The sequence below is a fragment of the Onychostoma macrolepis genome, chromosome 06 (genome assembly GCF_012432095.1).
Source record: "Onychostoma macrolepis isolate SWU-2019 chromosome 06, ASM1243209v1, whole genome shotgun sequence".
In the NCBI taxonomy this organism is placed as follows: domain Eukaryota; kingdom Metazoa; phylum Chordata; class Actinopteri; order Cypriniformes; family Cyprinidae; genus Onychostoma; species Onychostoma macrolepis.
This window is the reverse complement of record NC_081160.1, coordinates 15,553,656-15,579,278: the sequence shown is the minus strand read 5'-3', so window position 1 is coordinate 15,579,278 and position 25,623 is coordinate 15,553,656. Positions and strand designations below refer to the sequence as shown.

General features: G+C 37.1%; 2 protein-coding genes across 9 annotated transcripts; both read left to right on the top strand.

The window, feature by feature from the left end:
• The first annotated feature begins 2,659 nt into the window (after positions 1-2,659).
• lrrc8db (leucine rich repeat containing 8 VRAC subunit Db) lies at positions 2,660-12,868 on the top strand. Of its 6 annotated transcripts, XR_009271697.1 has the most exons (4): positions 2,660-2,803; positions 7,571-10,119; positions 10,307-10,339; positions 11,715-12,868. XR_009271697.1 is itself a non-coding variant. In XM_058778842.1 (3 exons), exon 2 carries the CDS (start codon positions 7,573-7,575, stop codon positions 10,096-10,098), a length of 2,526 nt encoding a protein of 841 aa, XP_058634825.1. In that variant the 5' UTR covers positions 2,660-2,803; positions 7,571-7,572; the 3' UTR covers positions 10,099-10,119; positions 10,307-12,868. The 6 variants fall into 6 exon arrangements, 4 of the variants coding, with proteins under 4 accessions (XP_058634825.1, XP_058634822.1, XP_058634823.1 ...); XR_009271696.1 differs by having other exon boundaries at positions 7,571-10,339; XM_058778842.1 differs by having other exon boundaries at positions 10,307-12,868.
• On the top strand, positions 11,710-25,410 carry znf326 (zinc finger protein 326). 3 transcript variants are annotated; one of them, XM_058778847.1, is made up of 13 exons: positions 11,710-11,747; positions 15,150-15,196; positions 15,322-15,394; positions 15,701-16,064; positions 16,139-16,304; positions 16,444-16,460; positions 16,524-16,569; positions 16,664-16,745; positions 23,556-23,703; positions 23,800-23,899; positions 24,062-24,192; positions 24,303-24,398; positions 24,483-25,399. In XM_058778847.1, exons 2-13 carry the CDS (start codon positions 15,169-15,171, stop codon positions 24,585-24,587), a joined length of 1,356 nt encoding a protein of 451 aa, XP_058634830.1. In that variant the 5' UTR covers positions 11,710-11,747; positions 15,150-15,168; the 3' UTR covers positions 24,588-25,399. The 3 variants fall into 3 exon arrangements, with proteins under 3 accessions (XP_058634830.1, XP_058634827.1, XP_058634826.1); XM_058778844.1 differs by lacking the exon at positions 11,710-11,747 and adding an exon at positions 12,987-14,035 and having other exon boundaries at positions 15,701-16,058; positions 24,483-25,410; XM_058778843.1 differs by lacking the exon at positions 11,710-11,747 and adding an exon at positions 12,987-14,035 and having other exon boundaries at positions 24,483-25,397.
• The last annotated feature ends 213 nt before the right edge of the window (positions 25,411-25,623 follow it).

Sequence of the window (25,623 nt, the reverse complement as noted above, 5' to 3'; positions counted from 1 at the left end):
AAAAAAAAAAAAAAAAACGCATCCCATTCAAATTTACTTTATTTTCATACGGTCATTAAGAGAATGATAGTAAATACTGATGCTGTGTAAATCAGTTAAAAGCCTAATATCATTCATGTAAAAGAGTATTATTAATGTCTGCCGAAGCAATCCTCTGTCTGATGGAGGTATGTGGGTGTTGTCTCTCATCTCATCTCATGTTCCAGCACCAAGTAGGGATCAGAGAGTGTTTCTTTGGTCACATGAGCAGCTGTGATGGATATGGCTATTGATAGCTGAATCATGGTCTGGTCTACAGTAAAAAGCAGAGAGGGAAAATACTATAGCTTCAGCCACTTTCAAAGGCATTATCTCTACCTTGCATGTGGTTATTTAATACAAATTCTGTTACATTTGAAGGTAATATTTGGGTATTTTATCAGGGAAGGAGAAAATCTCCTCTCCTTGTACAAAACTTCAAATGAGATGGATACAAATATTTTGTTACAGTTTTGCAGTGTATAGTGGCATGTCTTCTAACTTTGACTGAAGTGGACATCAAATGCCTTTATATAGAACATATCTTGTTTAATTACCATCCTGAAACACAACACCATGTACAGATCTAAGGCAGGCAAGTACTTGGACCCTAAAATAGAGTACTACACTGTTTTGTCAACAAGATGGAGATGTTTAACTCTTGTCTGATCCCCTGTCACCACATAGTATAAAAGATTCCATGTACCAAATGTGGGATGGCTGACTCGTTATAAATAAGAGCTTCAACAGGGGGTCCAGAACCCCTAGAGGGACCACATCGGTACTCCATGGGGTGCACCAATTATTATTAATAACTGTTAATATTTATATTAACAAATGCTGAATGCAAAAAAATTAAAATAAATTTAAAAAACTTGTTGCTACTGGATGGCATGAGTAAGTTCATTAATCTGTTGTCTGTGAAAAGTTTTTGCAGGTCTGTGATTTGTGTTGCATTCAGAACAAGTCAAGAAGCAAGGAAAAGTTGTGCACCAGACCTCAGGCCTTTATAAACCTGACAAGCTGATGACCCTTGGACAGTGTGATCTTGAAAATTTGCCCTGAGGAGAAGACTGCTCTCTGTTCAACCATGAAAAGGCAAGGTGCAACAGCTGTCAAAGTGGAGCTGTGGATAGAGGCAATAGGACACTTTCAAGGTTGTGATTAGAGAAAGCCTTCTATTTGAATGCAAAATAAATCAGCATAGGCTCACTGCTGTTCCACAGCCTTTCTCATATAATCTATAGAAACAGATTCAAATCGTCATTTTAAAGACAACATCACCAAAGCTAAAGCTAAGATAGTCTTTCACAGTATTTTCTTTATATTCCTGAAGAGTTTGAGTGCCAAGAAATGTCTTCATGTACCCAGAATTTGCCTGCGGCACATATTGTAATGTGGTATTCACCTTGTCACACTTTGTTTCAATCAAACTGAGAGTTTTCTGTTAGGTTTTCTGATGTCTTTCCTTTGTCTCCCTCTGTGTGTGCAGGTGGCTAGTCACATAAAATAACCACACCAGTGACCAACACTAAATCGTTCATGTGGCAAATAAATACAAGCAAAACCCACAGAACCTGGTTGTCCGGTGGGGAGGGGAAGGCAAAGTCTGTTTAATCTTATTTGCAACCATATGGTTTGCTTGTAAAACATAAAGGATTTCATTTACATATAAACAAGACAGCAAGCTTGCAAAAGCATGCATGAAAATGCATGACATAAGGTGAGTTTTTCCCCCGTTATTTTATAGTGTCTAATAACTACACTTTGTATTTGCATATTGTTTTGATTTTTGTAACAGTATAATTGTATATGTTAAGTATTATTTGCCTATGCAAGGCGACAAACTCAAAAAGTATGGAGTTTAACATTTAGCTGGTTTATCATGGCCCGGTTTCATAAACGGGTCTTAGTTTAAACCAGGACTAGGCCTTAGTTAAATTAAGATATTTAAGCAACTTTTACAAAAATGCCATAAAAGAATACATTACAGGTGAGCATCTTGACACAGAACAATGCCACTGACATATTTTAAGATGTCAGAGCAAGATATTTTCAGTTGAGACAACTCAATCTGGGACTATGCATTTAATCTGGGACTAGTTTAAACCTTGTCTGTAAAACCGAGGGCATAAATATCAGGTATAGAGTTCAGCCAACTTTATTTTAGAACTATGCATACTTAAACTGTAGGATAATCAATGATGCTAATTTGATATATAAAATGTAAAATTATTGGAATCTGGCACAAAAATCATGGTAGATTTCCTCTATACTAAACACTGACTACATACATCAGTCTCAACCATTCAGTCCTGTTACACAAACAAGTCACTATACAAAATAATTCTGAATATATGAAATAAATAGATAAAAATAATCAGAGGTAGGCTAAATACAAGCCAACAATCGTAGCATGCCCCTTCTGCGTGACAGCTTAATTTAAGCTAAATTTGCAGCTATGTTACTAGTTACTCATACTGGCATACTTTGTAATAATTTAACATTGACGGTTCAAACCCGATTTAGTACCCTTTTCGTGGAAAGTGCCTTCAGGCTTGTAACAGTTCAAGTGTAACAAACGGGGTTTGGTTGCTTAGTAACTTCTGAACACCGGTCAGGTGTTTCGCGCGTAAATCCTCCCGTAAACTTTAGCTCCGCCCACATGCACTTCCTCTATTTGACAGTACATTTATGTTTATTACAGACATTTCTCATTCATCATTTCATACGCATGGGCATCGTGGACGGGTTGACGTTTTTAAAATGACAGCTTTAGTTTGAGGTATGTATGAGCCTGTAAATGTGTGTTTGTTGGGGTTTAAGGTGGCGGATATGCAGTGCAGAGAACTGGTGCAGACTGGTTGACTCTGCCGCTGTGCGCGCGGTACTGAATGTACCATAATAACGAGATGAGCGGGGACCCTTACATGTGCATAAAGCCCTTTCGGGTAAATGATTAGTAAGTTGTCCTTTTGTACCGACACTTTTTCCGCTTTAACACAACAGTGTCTTCAGACCTCCAACGGTTTCCTTCCTGAGCGGCGTTAATCTGCACAGAACCGCGAAGACATGACAAGACACCGGATTGCGTTCATAGGCAATATTCCAGTCCGTTCCCGTAAATCGCGTTCTGCTCGCAGTTTACGTGTTATTGGGAAGCAAACCATTGTCGTATATATGTCGTGACCCGGTATAGAAACACAATGGCGTGAATGCACTCAAAAGGACGTCTCCCACACGAGTGGACCGCATATTTATCTACAACAGTATCCCCATTACGGCAAGGACAAGTGGATAAAATGTGTTTCAGATTCTCAGGAATTAAAGTGCTGCATGGATGACGTTTATATGAGACAGTAAGTATATACGTGATGCTATGCATCTATTTCTGAAATATTACAAATAGTCGAGTAGCCTATCTTGTCTTGAGGTTGTGTTTATGAAGACTATCAGAGTAGTTCAGAGCAGCCAAAGCGAGATGGTTTGGGCACTTTTTGAAGGAGACTGTACAAACTGTATTGACTGTTCAAACAGTTGCATAAGCTGATATATAACTAGTGATGTGAATTTTAGGTCTCTTGTAAGAAGTTACCAATTTATCCAATTTCTGGGTAATGCATATTACATAATTTGTTTCATAATATTTTACACTGTTGCCCATCATACAGTTGTACTTGAGACAGCCAGTGTTTTCAAGTTAAAGTGTTAACTTGATGACAACAACAACAACAAAGAAAAAAGTGGATTTAGATTTACCAGTTTCTTTTGCTGTCATTTTTGAGACACATTTGGTAATATTGGATTGGCCTATTTATTTGCAGAAGATATTTAACATTTTTGGTTGACCTACCTTAATATTAATTATTCTTGATTTCCTGATTTTGATTTCACTTGACTTGGCAGATATGAACAGATTTTCAGTTTCAGCCTTTAATCTTGTTTTTGTTTGTTTGTTTGTTTGTTTGTTTTCTACACACATACATACATACATACATGAATTCATACATCATTACAATAATGTTTTATTTTAATTCACTGACCTACAGGAAACTGTACGTATACTGGGACACAAATGGTTGCCCCAAAACTGAAATCTGCAGGATAACATGAAGAGACATGATTGGTTAACAGTATTGTCATTTAAATTTTCTGTTTGAGACACAGCAAATGAAAATAACAGCTGCAGCCGTGACCTAGTTATGGGGTAAAAGCCCAGACTGAGGTTAAATAAGGCTAGCTGTGATGGTAATTGTGTTTTTTGTGGGTTAAGGTTGTGTTATGCAGGTGAGGTTAAAAACTATCACCATAGACTGGAAAAAATGAGTGAAAGACCAGAATTAATTATGCAACTCTGATTTATTAGTCAGAATCCCAGCTATTCTCTCAATGTTATATTTTCAAAAAATGTTTTGAAATATGAAATTATAAGATAACCTATTTCCAAATAAGCCAATTAAATTGCAATTGTTTTGCCCTTTTTGTTTTAGGAAACAGTAGTTAATTAATTCAATTTCAGACCAAAACATTTGTTTACCTCAAATTTATGAAGTGATTTTTTTATTTATTTATTTATTTTTTGTGTGTGTGTGTGTGTGTGTGTGTGTGTGTGTGTGTAGGCTAACTAACAGCTTTAGATAAAATGTAGATAGAATGCTTTGCAAACAGGTTTTCTAAACACTCCAACATGCCATCATTTAGACAAACAGGATGGACAGTGGTTGACATGTATCACTAAAACAATGCAACCATATGTTTGGAAGTGCCACAGAACCATTAGTCTTTGCTAAGTCAGCTTATGAATTTTTTATTTTGTTTTATAGTATTTAATACCTTGCACCGTTTTCTACACCTGTCTAGAAATGATAAAACTAGTGGAACAAAGGAATCAAAGGCAAATTATATGTAAAATACATAATGCATAGATTGCTACAGAAACATATGGCATATAAAAAGTATAAAGAAGCAAGCCTGTGGCAGACCTTTTAGTATTATTTGGTGGGACTGTTGCTGATTTCAAAAAGTGTTAAAACAATTGGTACTCACTTACTGAGTGATGCCAGTTCATCAGATGCATGTAAAGTGCACTAGTGTGTGGAGCATGTTGAATGATGAGAGTAGTTGAGGAAATGGACAAATGCTCTTTGGAGTTGTTTGTATAAGTGTTTCCTGCCTGTGAATGCTATAAATGCAAGTATAATGAAAGGTTCATTAGTCTGAGAGTCTGCATTGTCATATCCTAATCCTATCCTATCATATCACGTCATATACTTTATTTGTTTATTTATTACTTGCAGTGGAACAGAAAATGCCTATTGTTGACTTTTCAAAACATTTGCAAGCCTGCTTAACATCTCAGCTCTCATAGGGTTAGTGTGTGTAACCTTCTAGCTGTAGATCTTGGGAACTGATGTCTAGCGAATGATTTTGGGTAAGCAGTGGGAAAAGCAGTTCTCAGACATTCTCTGATGTCTTGTTGAGTCCTACTTTACCAGTCTTTGAGCATTAAATTTATTAGGTGACTTAATATTATTCACAGTCTTGTTGGTGGCTGTGTGCTCAATTTCCACTTCATTTGATAGGCTTGTATTAATTTTTACTTTAAAGGACTGATTTTTTTCTTTTTTCACAGTGAAGTACCATCAAAGAAGTGATGAGCTCTACAGATGTTCATTCTTGTAAAATGACAGATCGACCAAAATAGATCACCCTGTTGGAATATCCAGCCAGAATCTAGGTTTTTGAATGCACTGTCTATCTCTTTGCTGTCATTTAATATGCATCTGTAAATAATTATGTGCCTTTTGAGAAATCACGTGTGCTTTTCTAACCCCATGGCAACACACTAAGAAAGTAGTAATTGTTGTTTACGGTAATCCGACTTGGCTAAATAAGCTATTGTGTAATTGTACTAAATTAGAGACCAATTAATGTAGAGGGAGGACTTCTGCATATATAGCTATTACTGTAACTAACGCCAGTCTTGAATTGAATTGCACCACTTTAAAGATGTTCATCCGTGACGCACTTTCTTTTTCTTTTCTTTTCTTTTTACATTTATTGACGAAATACAAAATTTTATGTATTTTTTACTTAAACATTTTCCTTATGCTTACAGTTGACATGTTAACATCAAAGGCAGTGTAAGATTTGAACGAAAGATCTGTAGGACAGGCGAAGCACAAGAACAAAGCGCTTGTGACTTGGATGGAATGTGATTGTCTTGTGAAGCAAGTCTAGACTTTGTTTTATTAGTAGATCCTAGAGGCAGTAAATTATGTGCAAAAGGCCTCATGGAAAAATTAAAAGTATCAAGTAATAGTTCATGTAATCTGATAACACATTGCTTCAAGGAGAATAACTCAATCATCCAACAATGAATTCATATTATTCAAAACAATTATGATTTATATAAATAACAGCTGGATTAGCCAAGTGAAATACAAGTTAATTAATCATTATGACATTCAGTCAATTGTTTCTTGACAGTGAGAAGGTCATTCAATTTTGTCTATTGAATGTTTATTGGTAAGTCTTAGCAATGTGAAAGTTGAGCTCCACACGTCAATAGTACCCCTGCAAAATGCCTGAATTTTGCAGAGCAGAGGCTTGCAACTTGATATTAAAGACAACATTGTCTTTGGCCAGGCTCACCACTGCAGTACTATTGTCTTCATGCAGTACAGTAGGGGCCCACGAAGGCTGATAATCTAATAAGAAAGTCTAATGCAGTGCTTTTGTGCCTGAGCAGTGACCAAGCATTGTGCTGTGAAAAGTGATACAGGACAGAGACACTAGGATGTCTCCCCAAGCGACGGGACCATTTGTTATCTTTAGTGGTGTATTAGGCCACTCCTTGCATTTGTGCATTGATTTAATGGAATATGAGAATGAGACTTATGTTATGTCAAGCCTGCATTTCACATAGCAGGGAGTGTAACATTGAGGTACTTGGATTTGTTTATTAAGTTAAGAACAAGCAAAAATTAAACGTTTTATATGTTGTGTATTTGTCATTGTAAGAATAACAATGCTGATGCATTTTTAAAATAAGCACGCACACACACACACACACACAAATATATATATATATATATATATATATATATATATAGGTGTTATACATATTTTAAGTATTAAATATCAGATAATTTGACGTCTTTGACAAGGCAAAGTTAATTCAGGTTGTAAAAATGTCATGTGGTGTGACTTCCCAAAAATAAATAATTTTTTTACCTTGGAAAAAAATATATAACTTTTATTATTAAATTTTTTTTTTGTGTGTGTGTGTGTACACTTCATGATGACACCACAACACTTATTAAATAGAAAATTAAAGATGCTAAATTGAAAAAGATTAGATTTAGTTTTTCAGTGCTATATGAAATCAACATTAATACAGAGTGAATATATAAGAAGTTGTTACACGTGTTTTTAATGAGAAATTAAAAAAAATAAAATAAAAAGATTTGTCCTTTTCTCAGACATTCTTATTTGTCATTGATAATACTATATACTAAATACTTGTTTTTGTTTTTATGTCTTCATGTAGGAATGTTTACCCTCACAGAAGTTGCCTCTCTAAATGACATCCAGCCAACTTATCGGATACTGAAACCATGGTGGGACGTCTTTATGGATTACCTGGGTGTGGTCATGCTAATGCTGGCCATATTTGCCGGGACCATGCAGTTAACCAAAGATCAGGTGGTTTGCCTTCCTGTTCTGGAATCGTTGGAGGACCAAACCCCTGTGGCCACGGAAAGGCCACCAGAGAAAGCACTTGGCTCAGGGACAGGAGGAGGCCATGTGACATTGGCAGCTGCACCTTTAGCAAGCAAAGAACAAACCGACAGTGTTGTCCAACACTTCCCACAGTCGTTTGCTGTCAAGCAACCTCAGCCTACGGGTTTACGAACAAATCTGGATTTTCAGCAGTATGTCTTTGTTAATCAGATGTGCTACCATGTTGCCCTTCCATGGTATTCAAAATACTTTCCATACCTAGCTCTCATTCACACTATTGTTCTCATGGTAAGCAGTAACTTTTGGTTCAAGTATCCAAAGACCAGTTCCAAAATTGAGCATTTTGTGTCTATTTTGGGCAAATGTTTTGAGTCCCCTTGGACAACCAAGGCATTGTCTGAGACAGCCTGTGAAGACTCCGAAGAGAATAAGCAGAGATTGACTGGAGCCTCTACATTACCAAAGCATCTTTCAACCAGCAGTGAGGAGGGAAGTCCAAATCAGTCCACACCTATGCTCGCAAAATCTAGCATCAAGTTTTCTGCAGAGAAGCCAGTCATTGAGGTTCCAAGTATGACAATACTTGATAAGAAAGATGGAGAACAAGCTAAAGCACTTTTTGAGAAAGTGAGGAAGTTTCGCACACATGTCGAAGACAGCGACATGATCTACAAACTGTATGTAGCTCAAACAATAATAAAAACGGTCAAATTCATTCTGATTCTGTGCTACACCATGACCTTTGTCACGTCCATTAAATTCGATCATGATTGTGAGCCTGATATTAAGCATTTAACTGGATACGCAAAATTTAAATGCACCCATAACATGGCTTTCATGTTGAAAAAGCTCCTCGTTAGCTACATTGTCCTCATTTTTGTTTATGGCTTGGTTTGCATTTACACTCTCTTTTGGCTGTTTAGACGGCCTCTTAAAGAGTACTCTTTTGAGAAAGTGCGAGAAGAAAGCAGTTTTAGTGATATCCCAGATGTGAAGAATGACTTTGCTTTCCTCCTACACATGGTGGACCAGTATGACCAATTGTACTCAAAACGTTTCGGTGTCTTTCTCTCAGAGGTAAGCGAGAACAAACTGCGGGAAATCAGCTTAAACCACGAGTGGACCTTTGAGAAACTACGCCAACACGTGACTCGCAATGCGCAGGACAAGCTCGAGCTGCATCTTTTTATGCTCTCGGGCGTTCCTGATGCGGTCTTTGACCTCACTGATTTAGAGGTCCTGAAACTAGAACTCATCCCAGAGGCACGTATCACAGCGAAAATCTCCCAGATGGTCAACCTCCACGAGTTGCACTTTTACCACTGCCCTGCCAAAGTTGAACAGACTGCATTCAGTTTTCTCCGCGATCACCTCCGGTGCCTTCATGTCAAGTTTACGGACGTAGGAGAGATTCCCACTTGGGTTTACATGCTGAAGAACTTGAGAGAGCTCTACTTGGTGGGAAACTTGAACTCCGAGAATAACAAAATGATAGGATTAGAGTCCCTCAGGGACTTGAGGCATCTAAAGATCCTACATCTGAAGAGCAACCTTACCAAGGTCCCGACTAACATTACGGACTTATCGCCCCACCTGATCAAACTTGTGGTTCACAATGATGGTACTAAACTCTTGGTGTTGAACAGCCTGAAAAAGATGATGAACCTTGCTGAACTGGAGCTGCACAATTGTGAACTGGAGCGGATACCGCATGCAATTTTTAGTTTGACCAACCTGCAGGAGTTGGACTTGAAATCGAACAATATCCGTACCATTGAAGAGGTCATCAGCTTCCAGCACCTCAAACGGCTTAACTGCCTCAAACTGTGGCACAATAAAATAATTTCCATCCCATTGTCCATAAGTCACGTAAAAAACCTAGAGTTCCTCTATCTGTCACATAACAAACTAGAGACCTTGCCTACCACTCTGTTCAATCTTGTTAAACTGAGATACCTGGATGTTAGCCACAACTCCATCGTAGTGATTCCTCCAGAGGTGGGGTTTCTCCAGAATCTACAGCACTTTGCCATCACAGGAAACAAGGTGGAAGTGGTACCCAAGCAGCTGTTCAAATGCACAAAGTTGCGTACCCTATCCCTTGGGCACAATTGCATCTTGTCGCTGCCAGAGAAAATCGGGCAGTTGCTGCAGCTGACTCATCTTGAGCTGAAGGGGAACTGCCTGGATCGTCTGCCCGCACAGCTTGGCCAGTGCCGACTCTTGCGCCGAAATGGCCTCATTATGGAGGACCACCTTTTTGATTCACTGCCCCTAGAGGTCAAAGAGAGCATAAGTCAGGAAACCAGTGCTAATTTTGCTAACGGAGTGTGAGTGTGGGTCAGGAAAAAACTGGTAAGATGGTTTTCTGAGTGAACGGAAACAGTGCGCAAAAGGCAGTGTTCTGTTTGTTTTGTTTTTCTTTTTTTTAAAAACCTTTGTTGTTTTATCCAGGACTGTGGGCGTGAATGGATGTTCTATGTGTAAGGAATGAGTCCAGTATCAAAACTTATGTTAACATTCAATGTCTTTTTTTGCACAGGCCAAAACAAATTGCCGGCAAGCCAATATAAAGGTTTGTTAATTTCAACTATGCTTAGTGCATAGAATTCTTAAGAATTATTCAAATGTTTGAGATGATTATGCTTGTCTGCATGGGTTTTTGTTCTTTTAAAATGTTTTTTTTTTTTTTTTCATTTGCCCATGTTACAGTTGAAGTATAATTCAGATCACTTTTGTTTTTTGTTCATTTTCAGTAGCATTCATGTTAACATTTTCACCAGCTGTTATCTGCACAGACTGCATCATATGCATTGTGTATTGTGGTACCATTAATGATTGTATTTATTGTTTGGGAGAACCAAGAACAACTGACATTTTATTTTAAAGTTAATCACAACTACTCTACTTGACTATAAGTAGTAAAAGAATAAGTGAAAAAGTCTCCCTGGAATTCCCCAAAAAGGAATTCTCATTTGGGTTTAGATAAAATTGCACTAAAGTAATTTAAGATGTGCTCTAAAGTGTTTAACAAACTGAATGTTTGCATTGATACAAAGTTATCATAACCGGCCAAGATTCAATCAAGCAGTATATTTATACCTCAGTTGCTATCCGTTTGAACTTTGTTTTAATGAAACTGTCCACCTATTCATTGTCTATTAACCAAAACACTTGGAACTGAATAACAATGTTTGTTGATGCAGTGCAATGCACATGATACCTTTAGTCTGTGCAAGTTTTGGCAATAAAATAGCCTTTTCCTTTTAACATCATCCTTTCATGTGGGTTACAGAAGTAATGCATAAGTTATGTTGACCTCATTTGACTTGTGCATGTTTTGTATATAACACCATATGATGGGACAGACCGTAATGTGTATACACTGCATGGTCCTTAATGCTCAAAACCTCCAGTAGACATGTATAGGTAAACTGCCCTGATATATATATTCTAACATCATATGTTAGCCTGTAACTGTATATGACTACCATCTGCTTTACTGTTAGCCCGTACTGGCGAGTAAAAGTAATGAAAATGCTTGCATTGTGTGAATCACTGTTTTAAGTTACCTTGCTCTGTCTGTGCTGTGCATGCCCATGCAGTCAGCTTTTGAGGCAAATGCACAAAAAGTGACTTGCCAGATGTTAGGTATCGATATTCATGCCAATGCTGGAATTACGTGTTAGATATTCCTAATCTGAACATTTGTTGTTTCATTTTTCTTGACAAAGTAACAAATCTGTCATAAAGTAATAAAACATGGTCCAGATTTAATAGTTGTTTTATAATTGAATCGAAAATAAAGATTGTTATCATTTACTCATTCTAATGTCATTCCAGACATCTAGACAACCTGTATGAAAGAATGAAAGTTGTTTGGATCGCATTGACTCTTAGATTTTTTATTTCATTTTTGTAATTTATTTTATGTGTATTATGTTTTACAGAAGGAAGTCATAAAGGTTTGAAATAACATTAGGGTGAGTAAATAAAGACAGAGTTTAAATTTGGTAAACTATCCCTTAGCATGCTATAATAACATAAATGGTTTCACTGTTGCACCCTATAACTCCTTAACCATTTCCTCATTTTATTTGAAGTCAGTAATTTGTATGAAGAGGAAGTGCAACTGTTCTCTTGAAAAGTAAAGGGTATCCGTAATACTTAGCTGCTTTAATTGTTGACATGGATTAAGTGGTGTTTGCTTCAAAGCATTCATTTGTTTATGAAAGTTTTCAATAGATTGGATGGTATTTAATTCGCCTGTAGTGTACATGGATTGCAGGGTTAATAGTAATTTAATAATTTGGATGACGTCCATTGTATTTTTTTTAAAATTAAAACCAATAAAATTTTGAACAAATTTTAGTTTTTGACCTATTTGCATTTCACAGAAGAGTTGTCTAGTCATTTTGTGGAATTGCACTTCCCACACGGTTATATTTGTCCTACTGAAATGCTGCAGGGTCTGACCTGTAATTGGTATCTTTGTGACCCCTCAAGAATCTTGATGTCGTGCCAGATGAGGCTTGAAAATCATTTTTGATACATGTGTGTCTGACAATACTTATAACCACATATGAATCTAAAGATGAGTTTCAATGTTTTGAGTAACTTTAAATTAGATTACAATATAGGTTTTGTACGATGTAACTATTTGTTGGTTCTGTTTGATGTTTGGAATGAAAGTTTGTTTGTTCTTTTATGTAGAGATTTATTAATTTATGTTCCATTTCTATAACCTACTAATAGTTTTACTACGGTGTACCTGATTTGAAATGATTCCACCATAAAAAACAACAACAACAAAAAAAAACAACGTGTACATTCAGGTACATAAAATACTTATTGTTCATTCCGACTGAGTACTTATTTTCAGAACAAAGGAAATGTATTTTATTTTTCAGCAAGCTACTTGAAGGTGTATTGCTCTTCAGCCTTGAATGTAGCCTGATACTGCATCCCTTCACGGATTAGCCTTTCCAGTTTTGATGGAAAGGAGAATGAATTTAGTCTGCTTTGCTCCTAATCACGTTTTGTTTGAAAGGATGTTAAATTTGCAACTTGCAATTTTTAATATAATAAATACATTGAAAATGTATTTTGGTGTCTGTGTTGTTTGAAATGTTACAATTTTCATTACATTAGTGGTTCTTAATTTTAGTCCTAGAGACCCCTGCTTTGCACATTTTGTAGGCTATGTCTCCCTTATCTGACACACTCGGCTCAGTTTATGGAGTCTGTCCTAACAAGCTGATGATCAGAATCAAGCGTGTTAGGTAAGGGGAACATGCAACATTTGCAGAGCGGGGGTCCCCAGGTCCAGGATTAAGAACTAATGCAATACAGCATAAGGAACTAAAAGCTAACCTATATATTGAGGAGTTAATATAATTTAAGAGAGTAATAATGTGCCATATAACTTTTAATATGTATAGAGTTATATTAAGTATAGTATTTCAAAACAAGACCCTTTAATAAATCCAATCTCAAAATCAAAACATACCGAAACAATTTTCACCTCGAAATGTCTTGCTAGTTCAGTGGCATCCTTGCACAGTGGTTTAGGTTTGAGCTCCCTCTAGTGGTGAAGGACGACGTCTTGAAAGTGTTACAAATATTTTGCTGCTCTATTTATGCATGCATGTATGTATGAATGAATGAATGAATAACAAGCTGATATCACAAAGGGGCGGAGTTTGGTGGGTCTGAAGTTGTTTCAAAGTGGTTATGTACCATAAATTAACATTAATAATTCTCATTGGACTATTCAGTGTCTATATTTACTATATAATGGATATTGTTACTCTCTGACCGGTGTTAATTGTTCAACTGAAGGTGCTGATGCTAAAAAAAAAAAAGTAAAAAAAAGATACGGCATTGTCACGTGGTACCAACCTTTCACAGCGCTGATGTTTGTGATTACTGGAAAAGTCGTGTATTTAATCATTTAGTTTAGATTCATTACATTGTAAGGCTGTATCAATCCGATTATATAGGCCTATTTTATAGTACAAATGCCTTCAGTGAAACCAAAAGTATTTGAATGGGCCCGAATTGGGGCTGTAAGTTTGGTTTGTGAACCACTAGCGCCCTCTGGAGGAAGATAACGTTCATAAGGAAATGGTTCTGAAGTAGCAGAATTAGTGTCGCAAACCAGCTTTAACGTTTCATGACACCGTTGTTTAGTTTGTTTCTAGCGGGAAATGATTTCAGTGACACCTGCTTTAATTTAACGCGGTGGGACTGATTGACTCTCGTTTATGTGGTAAGTGAGGCGTCCTTTATGTTGCATTTAGAAGTAACGTTACTTTTGTTGAAAAAGAACCGGTGAAACGGAAAAATGGGTACGTTTTAAATGAGGTCTGAGCTCAGTGTTTACAATGCCTTACAAAGGCATTTAGACTTTTGTTTAGTTGCATTTTAATCACTAAATGTTATGTTTTTTGTTTGCATAAATGTGCATAATACATAATTACAATAAATAAATAAAAAATCAAAGTTTTACATGACAGCATGCCAGGCAATGTAACATTTCCCACAGCACGAAACACGCATTTTCGTTAAATAAAAGTAAGAATTGATGGTGCAAAATGGATGTAAATATAGCAAGGTGTTATGTTTCAATGTCACAAGTAAATCTTGAAGTATCCAAACACCAGGGCAAAATTAACACTGTAGTGTTAATTTTCTTGCAAAGGCCCATTCATAGAGTAGTTATATGTGTCAATGTTTGTGCTCTCTACAAGTGTTTTATGACAAACCTGAACAACTTTACCTGGTACAAAACTGGGACATCCTTTTAATGCTGCTGGCATTGCTTAAAAAGGTGTTCAAACAGTTGCTGCCATTACTGAAAAACTGTTCAAACAATTATTGTGGATTAGGCCTAAACACTCACACATTATTTTGTGCTTTCTTACATAAACAGTGTCATACCAAACAGGTTTTCTTTCATTTTTAACTTGAAGAACATGGACCTTTTTTCACAGACTATGGTGAAGAATTTCTGCAACACTTAAAACCGTAAATTTTAGCTTTCACCTTTTTATTTATTTATTTATTTTTTGTTTAATCTCCCATTTATGGCATGACTTTTTAAAAATTTATTTATTATTTTTTTTTGTAAAATAAATTGTCTCCCATTTACCTTTATAGACTTTTACCCTGCCTGATCATTATATATTGGCCATTAAAAAAAGTATTGTTTGACTTCTAAATTAAATACTTTATGAAGTACCATAGAAAAGCTTACAAGATAACAGATAGTCCTTTGCTTAATTTACAGTACCTGTCAGCAAAATTATGGAGTCAATACTTGCTAGTATTATTTTATGTTTATTCAAGGCTTTAATTATGACATTATACAATCTGTTTTAAAGGACTTACGATAAGGATGAAATGTTCCCATCATCAGCTGAAAATTCAGGTAATTTAATCTCTACTCTTATATTGCTACATTGTTATATACTGCTGTCTTGTACTTCTTGTTTCTGAATGAGGTGCATTCCCATAGCATTCTCAAATAATCACATTCACTTGTCAAATGCCCAGGGAAATGCTACAGTCAGCCATTATTTGGATCGTTTGCATCCTCTGAGTCCTTTGAGACCAAAGGCTCTGACAGGTAAGAATTGTCAGAGGATCCTCCTTATGCTTTTCTGAGGAGGCAACAGAAACCGCTCTCCTATATCAAATGTTGGAGATCTTTAACACATTTATTCTAAAAGTAGTTTGTTTGGTAAAACTTCACAAAAAAAAAAAAAAAAAAAAACTTATTTTAAAAATAAATGAATATAAAAAATATATAAATTAAAAATGAATTGTAAATGTATTTTTAATTTTATACATTTTATTATATAAGTTATGTTTTATGAGTTAATAAAAAAAATATTCAGTCTCTGAAAAGTGCTACCATTTATTTTTTCATCAGATATGGTGCCTATGAATCTTTTGGACTTGGGTCCTTGAACACTGAAGATGCAGATAGCGTTTTTGATAATTCTAATGGAGGGTACAGTGACACCTGTTCATCCACCTGGGGTGCAGACGTCTTGTCAAACTGGGACTGGCCCTTCGTCATGTCTTCTCAAAGGTCCAGGTCTCCGTTTTCGGACAGCGGCAGAGAGAGTCAATACTCAACATCTAACCTCTCCGATTCCTCCAGCCTGTACTCTCCTTCACACTCTCGGCCAGCACCGATTGGCTCACGGGGCAGAGACATGCACTCATATGTGCACAGAAACTACCACGCAAGAGATGCTGTTGTACCTGAGGCTAAAGGACAAGATGTAGGGGTACGTCTGGTGTCTAGTTTATCTATTGAGCAAAAGCAAAGACTTTCATTGTTTCATCTCTTCATCTTCCACAGTGCTCTAGTCAGAACCCATCTATTTGCATAGAGAGATACTACTCAAAATCAGCTGCTTTGGTGTTTCGAGGGACCAAGAGGAAGATGATGGAACCAGCACCTCCTTGCAAGATGGTTAAAAAAAAGAGGATAGTAAGAGCAACTCCCAGCATAATCAGCATTGTAGGTATGTGAAGCGCTGCTTTGATAGACCAAACATGATTTAAAAAATGGACAAATTGTTAAATTGTTGCACTTTCTTTACTGTATTTTTCAAAAATTGACTTACATTGAAGCTTACAATGCTTTTTTTGTTCTTTTTTTAGGACCACACATTTCAAAGGTAAGAATTCACAATTAAAGATCAAAATCAGTCCTGTGATACTAGAGTTTGTCTTTTCTACAGGACAGTTGTATTTCTTCCGAAACCAAGGAAACAAATGAAGAGCATGGTATGGCTTTTATATTCTATTGTTTATTAAATTGGAAAAAAGTTTTATCTCACAGCATAATTCAATGCAAGCATGGTTTAATATTTGAGTGTAGAACTTGGTAAGAAAGTTCGAGCCAGAGAGAAGCGCAGAAGACGACGAGAGAAGAATCATGAAAAATATGGAGATAAGCACAGGTGAACACTGAAATTTCAACTGACTCGTTGCTTGATTTTCTGGATATTCATTTATTATTTTAATCTATTAAAAAAAATTCTATATTTTTATATATACAGTGGTGTGAAAAAGTGTTGGACCCCTTCCTGATTTTGTACATTTTTTTTGCATGTTTGTCACACTTTAATGTTTCAGATCATCAAACAAATTTAAATATTAATCAAAGATAACACAAGTAAACACAACATGCAGTTTTTAAATGAAGTTTTTTATTATGAAGGGAAAACAAAATCCAAACCCACATGGCCCTGTGTGAAAAAGTGCTTGCCCCCTAAACCTAATAACTGGTTGTGCCACCCTTTGCAGCAACAACTGCAATCAAGCGTTTGCGATAACTGGCAAGGAGTCTTTCACATCGCTGTGGAGGAATTTTGGCCCACTCTTCTTTGCAGAATTGTTTTAATTCAGCCACATTGGAGGGTTTTCGAGCATGAATGGACTGTTTAAGGTCATGCCACAGCATTTCAATTGGATTTAAGTCCAGACTTTGATTTGGCTACTCCAAAACCTTAATTTTGTTTTTCTTGAGACATTCAGAGGTGGACTTGCTGCTGTGTTTGGAATCATTGTCCTGCTGCATAACCCAAGTGCACTTGAGCTTGAGGTCACAAACTGATGGCCGGACATTCTCCTTCAGGATTTTCTGATAGAGTGCAGAAAGCAGTATAAGCAGTAAAGCAAAGCAGCCTCAGACCATCACACTACCACCACCATGTTTGACTGTTGGTATGATGTTCTTTTTATGAAATACTGTGTTGGTTTTACGCCAGATGTAACGGGACACACACCTTCCAAAAAGTTATACTTTTGTCGCATCAGTCCACAGAATATTTGCCCAAAAGTCTTGGGGATAATCAAGATATTTTTGGCAAATGTGAGACAAGCCTTTGTGTTCTTTTTGGTCAGCAGTGGCTTTTGCCTTGGAACTCTCCCATGGATGCTGTTATTGCCCAGTCTCTTTCTTATTGTTGAATCTTGAACACTTACCTTAATTGAGGCAAGTGAGGCCTGCAGTTCTTTAGATGTTGTTCTGGGTTCTTTTATGATCTACTGGATGAGTCGTCTTTGTGCTCTTGGAGTAATTTTGGTAGGCTGGTCACTCCTAGGAAGGTTCACCACCGTTCCAAGTTTTCTCCATTTGTGGATAATAGCTCTGACCATGGTTTGCTGGAGTCCCAAAGCCTTAGAAATGGCTTTATAACCCTTTCCAGACTGATACATGTCAACTATTTTGTTTCTCATCTGTTTATGAATTTCTTAAGATCGCGGAATGATGTGTTGCTCTTTAAACATGCTTCCCTTTGTCAGACAGGTTCTATTTAAGTGATTTCTTGATTCAACAGGTCTGGCAGTAATCAGGCCTGGGTTTGGCTAGTGAAATTTAACTCGGCTTTCTAAAATAATGTGGTTAATCACAGTTCTTCCATGATTTAATAGGAGGGGGCAAGCACTTTTTCACACAGGACCATGTGGGTTTGGATTTTGTTTTCCCTTCATAATAAAAAAACTTCATTTAAAAACTGCATGTTATCTTTGATTAATATTTAAATTTGTTTGATGATCTGAAACATTAAAGTGTGACAAACATGCAAAAAATTAAAAAATCAGGAAAGGGGCCAACACTTTTTCACACCAAGTCAAGTCACCTTTATTTATATAGCGCTTTTAACAATACAGATTGTGTCAAAGCACTTAACAGTATCAAATTAGAGGATAGAGTGTCAGTAATGTATAATGATAAGATTAAACACTCAATTTTCAGTTAAAGGCATTTCATTATTGAATTCAGATTTGTCATTGTCTAGCTCAGTTTAGTTTAAATATTATCTGTGCAATCAAATCGGCGATAATCACTAGAAATTGAGTGTCCCCAACTGAGGAAGCCAGAGGCGACAGCGGCAAGGAACCAAAACTCCCTCTGTGACAGAATGGAGAAATAAAAATCAAAAAGCAGAACTTTCATATATTCTAGATTCATTACAAGTAAAGTAAAACATTTCAAAAGTTTTTTTTGTTTTCATTTTGATGATTCCAACGTACTGCTTATAAAAATTCAAAAATCCAGTATCTCAAAATATTAGAATATTTTCTAAGATCAATCAAAAAAAGGATTTGCAAAACAGAAAAGTTCAAGTTCTTTGAAGTATGTTCATTTATGCACTCAATACTTGGTCGGGACTCCTTTAGCACAAACTCCAGCATCAGTGAGGTGTGGCATGGAAGCGATCAGCCTGTGGCACTGCTGAGGCACTATTGAGCCTTCAGCTCGTCTGGATTGTTGGATCGACTGTTTCTCATATTTCTCTTGAAAATATCCCATAGATCCCATATGGGGTTCAAGTCAGGCATTTTGGCTGGCCAATCAAGCACAGTAATATCATGGTCAGAAAACCAGTTGGAAGTGGTTTTGGCACTATGGGCAGGTGCTAAAGTCCTGCTGGAAAAGGAAATCAGCATCTCCATAAAGCTTGTCAGCAGATGTAAGCATAAAGTGCTCCAAAATCTCCTGGTAGACAGCTGCATTGACTTTGGACTTGATAAAACACAATGGACCAACACCAGCAGACGTCACAGCACCCCAAATCATCACATGTCTTCAGAAACTTCGCACTGGACTTCAAGCAGCTTGGATTCTGTGCCTCTTCAGTCTTCCTCCTGACTCCAGACCTTGATTTCCAAATGAAATGCAAAATTTACTTTTATCTGAAAAGAGGACTTTGGACCACTGAGCAACAGTCCAGTTCTTTTTCTCCTTAGCCCATGTAAGATGCTTCTGACGTTGTTTCTGTTTCAGAAGTGGCTTGGTAGCCCTTTTCCTGAAGACGTCTGAGCGTGGTGACTATTGATGCACTGACTCCAGCTTCTCTCCTTGTGAAGCTCTCCCACGTGTTTGAATCGGCTTTGCTTGACCGTATTCTCAAGCTTGCAGTCCTCCCGGTTGCTTATGCACCTTTTCCTACCCAAATTCTTCCTTCCAGTCAACTTTGCATTTAATTTGCTTTGATACAGCACTCTGTGAACAGCCACCCCTTTCAGTAATGACCTTCTATGACTTACCTTCTTTGTGGAGGGTGTCAATGACTGACTTCTGGACCATTGCCAAGTCAGCAGTCTTCCCCATTATTGTGGTTTCAAAGAACAAGAGATACCTGGAATTTCTACTGTAGGGATGGTCATTTAATGAAACTCAAATTTAAATATTCAAATATTTTGAGATACTGGATTTTTTACTTTCATGAACTTATGTAAGCTCTAATCATCAAAATTAAAACCAACAACAACAAAAAAAAACTTTTGAACTGTTTTACTTTACATGTAATGAATCTAGAATATATGAAAGTTTCAGTATTTGAAGTGTTACATTTTTTTTTTTTTTTAAACTTTCACAATATTAAAATTTTTGAGATGCAACTGTGTGTATATATGTGTATATATATGTGTGTAATATATATATATATATATATATATATATATATATATATATATATATATATATATGCAACACTTTTGTTTTTGCCCCATTTTCATGAGCTGAACTTTTCTATGTACACACAAGGCCTATTTCTCTCAAATATTGTTCACAAATCTGTCTACATCTGTGTTAGTGAGCACTTCTCCTTTGCCGAGATACTCCATCCACCTCACAGATGTGGCATATCAAGATGCTGATTAGACAGCATGATTATTGCACAGGTGTGCCTTAGGCTGGCCACAATAAATGGCCACTCTAAAATGTGCAGTTTTATCACACAGCACACAGATGTCGCAAGTTTTGAGGGAGCATGCAATTGGCATGCTGACTGCAGGAATGTCCACCAGAGCTGTTGACCGTGAATTGAATGTTCATTTCCCTACCATAAGCCGTCTCCAAAGGCGTTTCAGAGAATTTGGCAGTACATCCAACCGGCCTCACAACCGCAGACCACGTGTAACCACACCAGCCCAGGACCTCCACATCCAGTATCTTCACCTCCAAGATCGTCTGAGACCAGCCACCTGGACAGCTGCTGCAACAATCGGTTTGCATAACCAAAGAATTTCTGCACAAACTGTCAGAAATGGTGTCAGGGAAGCTCATCTGCATGCTCGTCGTCCTCATCGGGGTCTCGACCTGACTGCAGTTCATCATCGTAACCGACTTGAGTGGGCAAATGCTCACATTCGATGGCGTCTGGCACTTTGGAGAGGTGTTCTCTTCACGGATGAATCCCAGTTTTCACTGTACAGGGCAGATGGCAGACAGTGTATGGCATCGTGTGGGTGAGCGGTTTGCTGATGTCAACGTTGAGGATTGAGTGGCCCATGGTGGTGGTGGGGTTATGGTATGAGCAGGCGTATGTTATGGACAACGAACACAGGTGCATTTTATTGATGGCATTTTGAATGCACAGAGATACCGTGACGAGATCCTGAGGCCCATTGTTGTGCCATTAATCCACGACCGTCACCTCATGTTGCAGCATGATAATGCACGGTCCCATGTTGCAAGGATCTATACATAATTCCTGGAAGCTGCAAACATCCCAGTTCTTGCATGGCCAGCATACTCACCGGACATGTCACCCATTGAGCATGCTTGGGATGCTCTGGATCGGCGTATACGACAGCGTGTTCCAGTTCCTGCCAATATCCAGCAACTTTGCACAGCCATTGAAGAGGAGGACCAACATTCCACAGGCCACAATCAACAACCTGATCAACTCTATGCGAAGGAGATTTGTTGCTCTGCGTGAGGCAAATGGTGGTCACACCAGATACTGACTGGTTTTCGGACCCCAAAATACAGTAAAACTGCACATTTTAGAGTGGCCTTTTATTGTGGCCAGCCTAAGGCACACCTGTGCAATAATCATGCTGTCTAATCAGCATCTTGATATGCCACACCTGTGAGGTAGATGGATTATCTTGGCAAAGTGCTCACTAACACAGATTTAGATAGATTTGTGAACAATATTTGAGAGAAATAGGTCTTTTGTGTACATAGAGAAAGTCTTAGATTTTTGAGTTCAGCTCATGAAAAATGGGGGCGAAATCAAAAGTGTTGCATTTATAATTTTGTTCAGAGTATATACAGGTGCTGGTCATATAATTAGAATATCATCAAAAAGTTGATTTATTTCACTAATTCCATTCAAAAAGTGAAACTTGTATATTATATTCATTCATTACACACAGACTGATATATTTCAAATGTTTATTTCTTTTAATTTTGATGATTAGAGCTTATAGCTCATGAAAGTCAAAAACCAGTATCTCAAAATATTAGAATATTTACATTTGAGTTTGAATAAATGACCATCCCTACAGTATAAATTCTGGGTACCCACAAAGAGGGTAAGTCACAGAGGGTCATTACTGAAAGGTGTGGCTGTTTACAGAGTGCTGTATCAAAGCATATTAAATGCAAAGTTGACTGGAAGGAAGAATTTGGGTAGGAAAAGGTGCACAAGCAACAGGGATGACTGCAAGCTTGAGAATACAGTCAAGCAAAGCCGATTCAAACACTTGGGAGAGCTTCACAAGGAGAGAACTGAAGCTGGAGTCAGTGCATCAAGAGTCACCACGCTCAGACGTCTTCAGGAAAAGGGCTACCAAGCCACTTCTGAACCAGAGACAACGTCAGAAGCATCTTAACTGGGCTGTGGAGAAAAAGAACTGGACTGTTGCTCAGTGGTCCAAAGTCCTCTTTTCAGATGAAAGTAAATTTTACATTTCATTTGGAAATCAAGGTCCCAGAGCATGAAGGAAGAGTGGAGGCACAGAATCCATGTTGCTTGAAGTCCAGTGTGAAGTTTCCACAGTCAGTGATGATTTGGGCTGCCGTGTCATCTGCTGGTGTTGGTCCACTGTGTTTTCTGAAGTCCACAGTCAACGCAGCCATCTACCAGGAAATTTTAGAGCACTTCATGCTTCCTTCTGTTGACAAGCTTTATGGAGATGCTGATTTCATTTTCCAGCAGGACTTGGCACCTGCCCACACTGCCAAAGGTACCAAAAGCTGGTTCAATGACCATAGTGTTACTGTGCTTGATTGGCCAGCAAACTCGCCTGACCTGAACCCCATAGAGAATCTATGGGGTATTGTCAAGAGGAAGATGAGAGACTCCAGACCCAACAATGCAGATGAGCTGAAGGCCACTATCAGAGCAACCTGGGCTCTCATAACACCTGAGCAGTGCCACAGACTGATCGACTCCATGCCACGCCGCGTTGCTGCAGTAATTCAGGCAAAAGGAGCCCCAACTAAGTATTGAGTGCTGTACATGCTCATACTTTTCATTTTCATGCTTTTCAGTTGGCCAAGATTTCTAAAAATCCTTTCTTTGTGTTGGTCTTAAGTAATATTCTAATATTTTGAGATACTGATTTTTGACTTTCATGAGCTGTAAGCTCTAATCATCAAAATTAAAAGAAATAAACATTTGAAATATATCAGTCTGTGTGTAATGAATGAATATAATATACAAGTTTCACTTTTTGAATGGAATTAGTGAAATCAACTTTTTGATGATATTCTAATTATATGACCAGCACCTGTATATTATTTGAGGCAGAACTTGATGACTTCTGCTGTATTCCTTTTAGAAGCAGAGAAATGTTGACTTGTGAAATGTAAGAAGGCTAAAGAATTTAAATTTGCTTGCTACAACAAAATATTTCAAAATTAAGCGTTAATTATTCAAATACATTTAGAAAAAAATGTCAAGGTAAATGCAAATTTCTGTCACTTTAGTATTCATAGTGCCTTTTTTTTTTTTTTTTTTTTTTAGGTGGGCTTTTACATGTGCTTTTTGTAAATTCCACACGTTTGAAGACAAAGACATTGAGAAACACTTTGGAAGCACGTATCACAGAGAGACTCTTGACTACATTCGTCGGCAAGCCAAATTTGATGACAAGGTCATCAGTTTTTTGCATGTAAGAATTTTAAAATATTTTTTTTCCCTTGATGTTTTAGTCTGGATTTTTATAATATATGTTAATGTACATTTACCCCATTCTATTATTGCACAGGATTGCATGGTTCACAAGTTTCATAAAACTGTCTCTACTCTACACAAACATAAGTTTTCTTGTGGACGAAGTAAAGATGAATGGGCAAAGATAATGGAAGGTATGATTCCACTCAAGCCAACATCACATAAATATGTATAATATGATAAATCAATACACTGATGTACATGTATTTTTTAACACTTGATGCTTTGAGGCTTTATCATCTTGCATACTACAAAGACAAATACTGAAAGACTATTTAAACTTCTTGTTTTTACAGGGGTGACAGAAGATGACTACATGAGAAGGATGGAGGTGGTTTACTGTGTTGCATGTAACATTCACATTCCTGTGGTTTTCAGCTCTGTGCAGCAACATCTTCATTCACTCACTCACCTCAAGAACAAAGTGGTAACATGGCTCTGTCCTCACTTCTCTAAATATCCTGAACCGTCATTTTCATCTTATATATGGGCTTTTTCTCATTTTGCTTGTATGTCTTGTTTTTTTCCCTTTCAAAGGCTTATAAGGAGCAGTTAAAAAGAGACAGCGTGGTCACAGCTAAAGCAATAATAAATAATGATAATGTGAAGGTGTGCTATGAGAAGTATGTGAAGGTAATGACATTTGTGGCATATTGAAACATTTAGAAAATAAGGCTTTTGAAACAATATTTAATGGGACATCTTTTGGTTTTACAGGGAGAAGACCCATTTGCAATCGATGCCAATGACACGAGTTCTGATTCTCAGGATCCTGAGAAATCTGATGAGGCAGAGGAAGACAAAGGAAATAGTGACTCATAATAATGGACAAAAGGAGTATTGAATGGAGAAACAAGAGGAAAGGACTTCTTCTACAGTACTTTCTTGTTCTAACTTCAAATGCTTGTTCACATGACCTTGCAACACAAAAGGCCTAAGAATAATTTTGAGTTCATAATTGTTTCACATTGATCCACACTTATAAGTGTAGGCTAGTTTTCTTCTGATAAAGTGTAGGCATTGTCCTCCTTTTTTTTTTAATTGTTGTATTCATAGTGCAGCCTGAGTTGAATTCTGTCTACTAGGGTCATGTTGTACTCTGTAGTATCTGTGTGGGTTTGTTTTAACAATATTTAGCCACTGTTCCGACTGTCGTTAAACTTTACAGCTTTATATCGAAATGCAGATGTTACATTTTGTTCCCTTTAATATTTGGGATTGGAAATGTGCCTTTTCACTGTTTGCTTTGAGATGAGATGGTGTGTTGACCATTAAATTTTCACTTTAAACTAGATGTGCTTGCTGTGAGAATATATTTAACAGCTTTAATTATTCATTTTACCCATTAGAACTGTATGTATGATTGTTATGTAAGAAGAATACCAGCTACACTGGAAGTCCCTCTACTGGAAACAGATAATAACAGCTCTGAGCAACTTTAAAAGGAAATATCTGTATGGGATTAAGTTTGAAATTGATTTGAAACTTGAGGCTGTATCAGTAGGACACACTGTATATTAACTTCCCATCATAAATGTTGCGTTTGTTTAAATTTCATTTTCTTATTTATGTTTTTCTTATATAAGTGTAATTTTCAGCCTTTACAGTATAAGGTTTAAACTTTAAAGCACTGACCATATCTGCAAGAACCAATGAGCTTTGAGAACATTTTTCCGCCCTTTTTTTTTTCCTTTTATGGTATCAGGCTTTGAATTTAGCTTATGTAAACAACAAATGGATTTTCTGTGGAAAGGCAAGAATAAGAGTAAAAGGTTTAGGTCTGCTTTTCACATGAAGCACGAATGACCTTGAGAAAACGTAGAATCACCTTTTATGTTGTATGTCTGTACTTTTTGTA

What these genes read in the sequence shown, in the direction of transcription:
- lrrc8db (XM_058778842.1), top strand. Translation starts at nt 7,573, where the DNA reads ATGTTTACCCTCACAGAAGTTGCCTCTCTAAATGACATCCAGCCAACT.
- znf326 (XM_058778843.1), top strand. An exon ending in GGAAACAAATGAAGAGCATG is followed by an intron (nt 16,570 to 16,663) that starts GTATGGCTTTTA and finishes ATTTGAGTGTAG; the next exon opens with AACTTGGTAAGAAAGTTCGA. An exon ending in AAATATGGAGATAAGCACAG is followed by an intron (nt 16,746 to 23,555) that starts GTGAACACTGAA and finishes TTTTTTTTTTAG; the next exon opens with GTGGGCTTTTACATGTGCTT.